Source organism: Azolla caroliniana, unplaced genomic scaffold (genome assembly GCF_043228905.1).
Source record: "Azolla caroliniana isolate FFs.n. ecotype wild unplaced genomic scaffold, voAzoCaro1.0.p SCAF_9, whole genome shotgun sequence".
Classification (NCBI taxonomy): Eukaryota; Viridiplantae; Streptophyta; class Polypodiopsida; order Salviniales; family Salviniaceae; genus Azolla; species Azolla caroliniana.
This window is the reverse complement of record NW_028230444.1, coordinates 19658542-19668045: the sequence shown is the minus strand read 5'-3', so window position 1 is coordinate 19668045 and position 9504 is coordinate 19658542. Positions and strand designations below refer to the sequence as shown.

The following is a 9504-nucleotide window of genomic DNA, read 5'->3' as shown; positions in this document are numbered from 1 at the left end:
CTTTTTTCCTGCGTGTTTTCATCTGTCTGTCTGTCTGTCTGTCTATCTCGTTACTTACCATCACCAACACCGTCGCCTTCACACGATCTTTGTGCTCCCGTCTCCTCCTCGCACACCGTCTATGTATGTATGTATGTCTATAATTTATATATATATAGATATAGATATAGATATATGTACACTTTAAATTAGTGATCTCTGAAGCAGCAGATTAGCTTCCTGCGCAAGGTAGAGATCATCTTCGGGAAAAGTAGAAGGCGGGAATAGACATCAGTCGAAGAAGTAAGAGACGGAGACGTGATTGAAGAAGAAGAAGAAGAAGAAGAAGAAGAAGAAGAAGAAGAAATTTCAGCAGCAGAAGAAGAAGATGATGATGATGAGGAGGAGGGAGAAGTAGATCTGCTAGTTCACATCAAATATATCCTCGTTGCTTCTTTATAGCAAAGCTTCTGCAATCGGGGATATCAATATTACGGCAAAGCTTCTGCATCCTTAATCTCTCTCTCTCTCTCTCTCTCTCTCTCTCTCTCTCTCTCTCTCTTTCTCTCCTTCCCGTTTGATTGTTGCTGCTCTTTCTTCTTCAATCTTCAAATATATATTATTATGGTGCTGCATAAGCTTTCAATTCCCCGACCTTCATTAATCTCGTCCATATCCAGCCGCAGAAGCACATCTCATACAATTAACCATGATGACGAATTGGTCTGTGTCACCGGTAGCTGTGCCTCTCTTGGAACTTGGCTCGTTAAGCTTCTCTTGCAGGAAGGCTACAGTGTCAGATCAACCATTCCACACACTGCTGGTAGGTCCTTAACACGTCCAAGCATACATTCATATACATACATATACCTGCATACATTCATATACACATACACACATACGCACACACTCATGCATACATACACACTCAGACATACAAATGCAGATGTGTACATAAGTATCCGTACACATACACAAACAATATCACTAGTTCTTTTCTCATATAGCTATTTAATTTCGAAGTGAGCATGTTCAAATGAAAATTGATGTATTTCTGACCTCTTACAAAATATAGGTTGATGGTTAAACTTGTGTAATTAAGCATTGATACTAAAATTTAATGTAAGAGCAAGTTTGTGTCTGATTATGCACTAATGGAGGCAAAGTTAGTTTCTCGTAATTGTAGTGGCGGAGTCATCATTTTCCATTTTCTGTTTCCCCTTTCATTTGGTATAACGAGATTGATGTTTTTGCTAGTCTAGGCACGTAACTCATATGAATATAGTTGGAATATGGTACATGTAGTATCTTAATTCATGTTTTTAGTGGAAAGAGCCCAAATCTATTTGTTTCCACAATGCATCAGTGACACACTATCACAGTCAATTAATTCAAGAATAGCTAAAGAAGAACTCTTATTACGTTTGAGAAACCATGTTCTTATAATTTGCAGAACATCCAATCTTGCGATTATCCCTATATTGCTTTGCTGCTATGTTGTCTATTTATCGTTTGTTCCTCATTCTTCTCTGTATGCTTTTGCCCCTAAATTCTATTGAAAACTTGGTTTGCATCTGCATCATATGCCTTCGTTTCTGTTTAGTTAGAAGTTCTCATGCATTTCTTTTTTCCATCCTTTCCAGATGCATACTGTCATGACACTTACATTCCCCCTATGGTGTGTTGGAGATGCATGTTACGTTGCACTTTGTGCATGGTTTCCTGCAATTCCTGTTCAATATATCTTATAATAGTTCGTATGGTGATTTGCAGAAGAAGTTACCGTCCTTCTGGACATTCCAGGAGCTAATGATCATTTGGAGATAAGCACAGTGGATGTCTTGGATTATGGCAACCTCTCTGAGATTTTCCATGGATGTAATGGTGTATTTTATGTTCCTTCTCCCAACTATGACATCAATGGTGCCAGAGATTACCCGGTATCCACATCCTCCCTTCCACATTTCATTTTGTTCTTTTCTCAATCCTTTTGTATAATTTTAGCATATTGTTTTTTAGGACACTTCTTTTATCTTGCAGATATAATACTTTCATGCTTTTGATTCTTTTCTCATGTAAGTTCTTAGGCATAATTGAACTTCTTTTTAGGAAGTGCATCACATTGAACTTGGATGTGGATGGTTATTTAGTTGGATGAATCTCTTTAATTAATGCAGAAGGAGACAATTGATAATGAAGTGGGAGGGGTTCTAAATGTGGTGGAGGCTTGCGCTAACACTCATTCTGTAACAAAGCTTGTGCTCACCTCTTGTCTCTCCACGATTCTTTGGGACCGGCAATACTACTTGGAAGAGACGAGTGTTGTTTTAGATGAGAAGAACTGGACCGATCTTGATTTTTGCAGGAAAAAGAAGGTACTGTGTGCGCTAAAGTATACTACAATTTATGGGATCTTCTTTTATCCCCAGTTTTATAACTTGCTTCTCACATGTCTGGTCGGTCATATGATTGCTGCTCAGATTACCCAATCTATGGAACTGCATATGACATCCCATTACATGCATGTGTCATGAAAGTAATTTATATTAACATATCAATCGCCTGCTTTTCAAGAACATATCCATCAGAAGCCGTTCCTCTTTGGAAACATAGCATCATCCAAAAAATTATTTATACTATGAACTTGGGCTCTATGATTATGAGGCCAGGGATTTTTGAATAATGCAAAAAACTGTGACATTAAACTCATATGGTTTTTTGCATCTTTTCATATCACCATTGTACATTCAAAGTTCTTTTTGAAGAAAATGTACACTTTTTGTGTGAATTTTGCAGCTATGGTCGGCACTGTGCAAAACACTGGCAGAGAAAGCAGCATGGGCTCTGGCGAGGGACAAGGGGCTTGATCTTATTGTCATGAATCCTGCAACGGTATTGGCGAGATCGAAAACTAATGTATTGGTCAACAACAATTTACAGCGTCTATTGGATCAGAGTGGTATCTTTGCTTTTGTGTATGTCGACGATTTGGCAAAGGCACATATATTAACTTATCAAGCTGAAGGAGCTTCAGGGAGATACATTTGTTTTGAAAAGTTGCTAAGCAAAGCAGACATTGTGGAAGCAGCAAACCAAATGTATCCGAACTATCCCATGGCCGCAAAGAGGTATGTATTCTCTCCTCTATATTTAGTGGTATTAAGCTGTCATGTTTCTCCTTGAATAGGAAAAACAATTCTTTATTAATCATCCTAGAATCCCATTTTCATGCTCGGAATCATGTGAAAATGCCAACAACATTTTAGGAATGTTCAGGAACATTCATTTGTATCTATCACATTCTAATCCCTCTATTATTGGAAGCATTAAGAAAACACCAGAGTTTATAAGTGTTAATGGAAATATTAATTCATATCTATTTTTCTATCATATATTGTCTGTTTCTGTTGAAAAATATTTATAAATGTCAAAAGCTCAAGATTTATACATTCTTTGAGTTGCTGTCAATGACATTGCTATGTCGTGTACAAAATGGTGTTGCAGATTGGAATCATTCAACCCTTGTGTGTTGTCCAACGAGAAGTTGAAAAGTCTCCAAGTCAGCTGTGGTTATTCTTCAATTGAAACGCAAGGAACAAATTGCAATGATGGTTTGTTCGGACTTGTACATAGTAACTAGCGGCACTTTTTGAATGTTCTCCCTCTGCATTTCACCATCCAAAGATTCATTATATAAATATAATGTTATATTGAGTGGCTTTCACGATTCAACTCAGATTAACCAAATTCATGTTTCTTATTATTGGAAGCTGGGACCTGTTTGAAGTTTTATGATTTCCTTGTTTTCTTGATGGTCTAAATATTGTTGTCTAGACTTGAGGGTGGATTTCCATGGGACCCCCCCCCCCCCCCCCCCACACACACACACACTCAATGATGGCCATGAAATCGTGGTGTCTATATTATGGTAGTTATTCACATTAGGCAGATGTTTATTTATATACTATATTCAGACTTGTACATAGTAACTAGTGGCACTTTTTGAATGTTCTCCCTCTGCATTTCACCATCCAAAGATTCATTATATCAATATTATGTTATGTATTGAGTGGCTTTTATGATTCAACTCATATTAACCAAATTCATGTTTCTTATTATTGGAGGCTGGGACCCGTTTGAAGTTTTATGATTTCCTTGTTTTCTTGATGCTATAAATATTGTTGTCTAGACTTGAGGGTGGATTTCCATGGGACCCCACCCTCCCCGTTCAATGATGGCCAAGAAATCGTGGTGTCTATATTATGGTAGTTTTTCACATTAGGCAGACGTTGATTAAAGATTTTATATAAATATGAGAGAATTTAATGTCAAACAAAGAACCCATCCTCATAACTCCTACCCTCTCGGCCTTACCATCAATGAGTCTAAATTTAACTCCAAGTCCCACCTCCACGACTCCCTCTGTGTGGAATAGAGCTCGGCCGCAACTGAGTCTTAAACACTCAATGGAAGAAAAACAGAAAATCAAAATAAGACAGACACAAGATATTAACGTGGAAAACCCTAATCAGGAAAAAACTATAGGAGCTCACAGACTCCAACTATCACTATGAGAGGAAGGGAACAATGCAAGACTTAGAGGCAACGACCTCGAGCTCTATATCTTTGCCAATCAGCGGTTACAACAGAAAATACTTTATGTTTCTCTTTCCCCCTCTTTATTTGTACAACAATAATAATAACAACCTTACACAAAACACTATTTGCCTTAGTTATATTTATATTCATATAACTTACAGGCTATTTATAAATATGACCTCAACGGTCACGTTTGAACATATTTACAAATATGTTCTTACTATCTGGTTCATACCGGATCTGGTTGGACTCCTTCCAGATCCATCTGATCCGGTATCTGGATACCTTCCAAACCCATTTGGTCCGGTTCCTTCTTGCGGCTAGTCCGATCTGGCTCATCCGGAGGGACCTGTTTCTCAACACCCTCTCCATAGACTACTATGATTGGTTAGCTGACATCCACGAATCCCCTGCTTCCCGCCACTCACAAGCACGAGCTCTGAGAGGCTATGACATGTCACTCTCGGTGATCCAATCCTTTTCCAAAGAGTGTATATAACAAGGAGGTCCTCTGATCATCCACTATACAAGCTCCCTCTCCCTCTTTGTTCCTCCCTCTCTCGTCACTCAACAGTTTGTTGCCGATGGCTTCTTGTTAGTCTAACTTCTAACTGTCAACTTTCAAGTTCTAACTTCTAACTTCTAATTGTCAGCTCAAACCGTTTAGGTAGGCTCAAGCCTAAACAGAGTTGAGTCGAGCCACTAAGCCGCTAAATCGTTTAAAACCGATTGAGCTAAATGGTTTAGGCTTGAGCTGAGCCGTTGCCGATACCTATGAGGAAGGCTCTTTTTTTGGTGGAAAAGGATACACTTCTCAAAAAATGTACTAGACATTATGAATTAGATTGCACACGATGTATAATTTGTAATTAAAAACATATGAAAATGACTTGTGATCAAAATAGGTCGTATCATCCTAAAAGAGTTGTTGTAATGGAACAAAGTTTCCATAAAATCAAATTTCTCTAGGAGTTTCCATCAAACATCGAGGTTATAATGATAGTTATATGATGTGAAGTAAATGAATCAATTAATTTGAGATTGTTTGATTTGATTTTTAATACTAAACAAATATAAAGTATCATGTAAAAAATGCAAACTTGCTCGTTGTTCCTATTGAAAGGAGAATTGTGCATTAAAAGTATCATAAATGCATATATGTATGATGTTACAACTTGAAACTTCTTTTGCTATGTTATAGAGGTTCATGTCACAACCAAAAATTCTAGTAAATCAATCCGTGCTCGTTAAATCTTTTTTTATGGTATAACAGTTCATGTGGCAACCAAGAATTCTAGCTAATCAATCCTTGTTTGATAAAGATATGCAAGCAATGTAGGTATACTTTGATACTACCACATAATTTCCATCTTTTGCTTTGGTATAGAGGTTCATGTGGCAATCATGAATTCAAGTAAATCAATCCTTATTTGATAAGGATATGCAAGTATTCTCATTTAAATCACATTAGGGAATGTAGGTATGTTTTGATGCAAGCATACTTTCCATGTTTGTAAAAAATATGCAAGTACTCCTATAGGGTTGAATGTAGGTATTCTTTGATGCAAGCAAGCTTTTGTATGGGTATCTCTCTCTCTCTCTCTCTCCCTGGTGAAAACACACAATTATATTAATAAATGTGTAAAAAACACTATTTACACTAGGCATTAGGATTGAGTATAGTCACCAATTGCCAATAGACAAGATGAACACTCGACTGAGGAAATAATTTTTACTTACACCAATTAAGAAAATTGTTAAATTAGTACGCCCTTCAACTTTCATAGATATGCTTTGACTCCATGCCTACCATCAAATACAAAAATGCATTGCACATATCCCAATTACAGTTCAATCCCCAATATCTCATAAATAGGAAAACGATCTCTATCTATGATTTTGGGTCGACTTGTGTAAATTGTGCAAATACCCATTGTCTTGGTGTCAAATAACACCTTGACAAAACTTGTCAAATTGAGAAATGTAACTCCAAATATGACAAGCAATTAGACATTGTATGAAACGATGAGTGTTATTTTCCTTTTGAACAGTGCAAAAGAAGCAATTGTTTGTTGTTGGTACATGTTGCTTTAGAGCTAATCCCAAAGCCAAATCCCCAATCAAAACTCTCCAAATGAAGACCTTTGCTACGGGTGACACTTTAGAATGCCAACATTGTTTAAGAGTTTCCACCATCCATAATGAGAGTTATGTACTTTCCATTCTTGTGCAACCTTAGATGATACTCAATGGAGAGACTCAATGGAGCAATGATATAAGAGAGTAGTAGTCACTTATAAAAATGACATTTAATGCTTGATGATCATTCTTTTTTACCAACATCACTTAATATGCCAATTCGACGAGATATGGAAATTTTGTACCACTTCCCTATTTGTTTGGAGGTTTGTAATAATGTAATTGACATGTATAAATCCTTAATTGGAAAACATTCTTACAAGTTACATCATCTAGTGGACAACATTGTAATTCTTTGCAAAAAGAGTCACTTGACATGTCTTCTAAACTTTTGTGTTGGCCTAGAAAGGAGATATTGCACTCTCAATTTCATCGATTGTTTCATTTGGGAGTCAAAGAGGTAGAATATATAATTGAGGTTTGATCTCAAAGGATTTTGGAGTTTGTTGAAGCACAAAAATTATTATGCATCTCACCCAATTATAGGTATTTTTGGCAACGACTATAAACTATCACATTGATGCATTCTATCCAGCCGACTGTATGTTTATTTATGTTTTGTAATTTGGAAGTAAAACCTAAATCATTTCCATGCAATCATATCCATACATCAAACTTAAGAACCTCCACAACCAATAAAACGCAAGTAGTTTGTTCAAGATCATCCATGATTGATTGTTGTGACGTAGATTGTAATGCATCAACACATGTTAAAATCACTTATAAGTAATCTTGGGCGACCCACAAATAGGGTCTGAAGGAGTGAGTCGTATAATGCAATACATTGAGTGGCCTACTTAGGGGCATAAATTCCCACCAACCATACAACCTGACCAAAATAAGTGATTTTTATAACCAAAAACTAACCATAAGGATCATTATGCACAACTTGATGATAATATTTATCTCGCATAATTAATACCACACCTGATTATTACTAAGATGTCTTGCATGGATAATGAATATACATGTAAATGGATTGTGGAACCTGCTAACTCATCATAGGTTGTCACGTGAGTGCGCGCATTCCCTACTTGCGCGGAACCACGAGGGTCTTGGACCTGGGAGTTGAAAAGATGGAGGAGGCTAGTCAAAGGGTCTAGATGAATGCTCTAGTCGAACACTCTAGTTGCATGTTCTAGATGAGCGTTCTAGTTCTTAGTCGGACACTCTTGTATTGCTACGCACTTTTGTCTTATCGGACGCTCGGGCCTTGCCGGACGCTCTCGTATTGTTGGACACTCTTGTCTTGTTGAACGCTCTTTTCTTGTCGAACTCTCTTGCCAGACAAACTTAATTAAGAGTAGACTAGTTGAAAAATCAAATAGTCATAGGATTCTTAGTCAAAGAAACTTATAGAGAACTAGTCGCAGAGGAGACTAGAAGTCGGTGAAACTGAAGACAACGAAGGTTAGAGGAATGTAGTGAGGGGGAAACGCTCACGAAACATGGAATCACATGGTTTCATGCAAGCGAACTAAACTGTTGTGGAAGATTAATACTACAAACACGGTTTTAGAACAAAGACTTCTACGATTAGATTGAATAATAACCCTTTTAGAGTAGGGTTTTACAAGCTTTAGAGGGGTTTGAGTGGTAATAATGGTGGCAACCTCGGGTTGGCCATGGGTTTGAGCAAGAGATAAAAAGAGAAGAATGAAGCATGCAGTGTAGGTGAGTCGAGTGGCCATTAAGACCACTGTAAAAAGTAACGTGCGGAAGCAAGTATGAAGACCAAACAGAAGGAAGAAAACTCAGGTTTAATGGAGAGCTTGAGCTTATGCAGTATACGCGGGAGAGACAGAGAGAGTGAGAGAGAGAAAATACAAGAACTATATTCAACAAAAGATCTCGATTCACTACTCTATACATATGTGTGTTCCATGAACACTTTTATACAAGTCCTTGAAGGACTGACCGAAGTACTCACCGTACTTCAATGCTCTTTAAGAGCTCCTACACTAACTCCCAAATATATTCCTCACGGAATATCTTTCCTAACGGCCTCCCGGTTTACGCACTCGGCCTAACTGATCGGTCCCAACCGATCCGGTCCTTGGCTTCTTCAGCCGATCCGGCCGATGTTGAGCTTGTCTCTCAACACTCCCCGTCAAGCTCAACTCGAGGCTCTTCGGGATCCTCGGGCTCACAGCTCCGGTTCCTCATGGCTTCACGCCTCGCTCGCGCTCCTCAACCTGTTCGACTCCGCGCGCTTCGACCCTTCCGGTCGGCTTGTCTGCTCATGCGGCCCTTATCAACTCTTCTGCTGTTGTGGTGTTGACGCTTCTCCTGTTGCCTTTTCTTCCGCTTGGGCCTCGGTTGATTCAGCGTATCTGAATCAAACATCCGAACCGACTCGGCTACCTTCGATCGGTTTTCGCTCCCGTCCGAGTTGGCTGTCTCCAACTCGTCTTCGGTCTTCTCGCCCTTGGTGGCGTCATCTTCCCCATGTGTGGTTGGTTTCAGCTCTCTCCTTCAGCTGCTCCCCTTCTGTTCGCTTTCGGACTTTTCCGCGGGTCCGCCCTCGGCTTCTTCAGCCGATCCGAAGTCGAACTCGACAACCGAGTCAACAGCCGAGTCAACCGACTCGGTGTCGTGGCCTCCGCTCCTTTCCTGCTGCTTTGCTTGGTCGTTCGGGACTGTTCTCCCCCTCAAGTTTGGCACGTCGAGGTGACGCAATCCGAGCGCACCGGAGAATTGCCGCAACTTGTCCAGACCAAGGGGCTT

The 9504-nt window shown here is 39.0% G+C and overlaps 1 protein-coding gene across 1 annotated transcript; it reads left to right on the top strand.

The window, feature by feature from the left end:
• The first annotated feature begins 540 nt into the window (after positions 1 to 540).
• On the top strand, positions 541 to 3742 carry LOC147860478 (cinnamoyl-CoA reductase 1-like). The gene is made up of 5 exons (XM_087325039.1): positions 541 to 802; positions 1753 to 1919; positions 2157 to 2354; positions 2776 to 3107; positions 3484 to 3742. The coding sequence occupies exons 1-5, from the start codon at positions 604 to 606 to the stop codon at positions 3617 to 3619; spliced, it is 1032 nt and encodes a 343-aa protein (XP_087181165.1). The 5' UTR covers positions 541 to 603; the 3' UTR covers positions 3620 to 3742.
• The last annotated feature ends 5762 nt before the right edge of the window (positions 3743 to 9504 follow it).

Bases quoted from the DNA above. Each gene is read 5' to 3' on its own strand.
- LOC147860478 (XM_087325039.1), top strand. From the start codon at position 604: ATGGTGCTGCATAAGCTTTCAATTCCCCGACCTTCATTAATCTCGTCC. The intron at 2,355-2,775 runs GTACTGTGTGCG...TGAATTTTGCAG, and splicing joins ATTTTTGCAGGAAAAAGAAG to CTATGGTCGGCACTGTGCAA. The intron at 3,108-3,483 runs GTATGTATTCTC...ATGGTGTTGCAG, and splicing joins TATCCCATGGCCGCAAAGAG to ATTGGAATCATTCAACCCTT.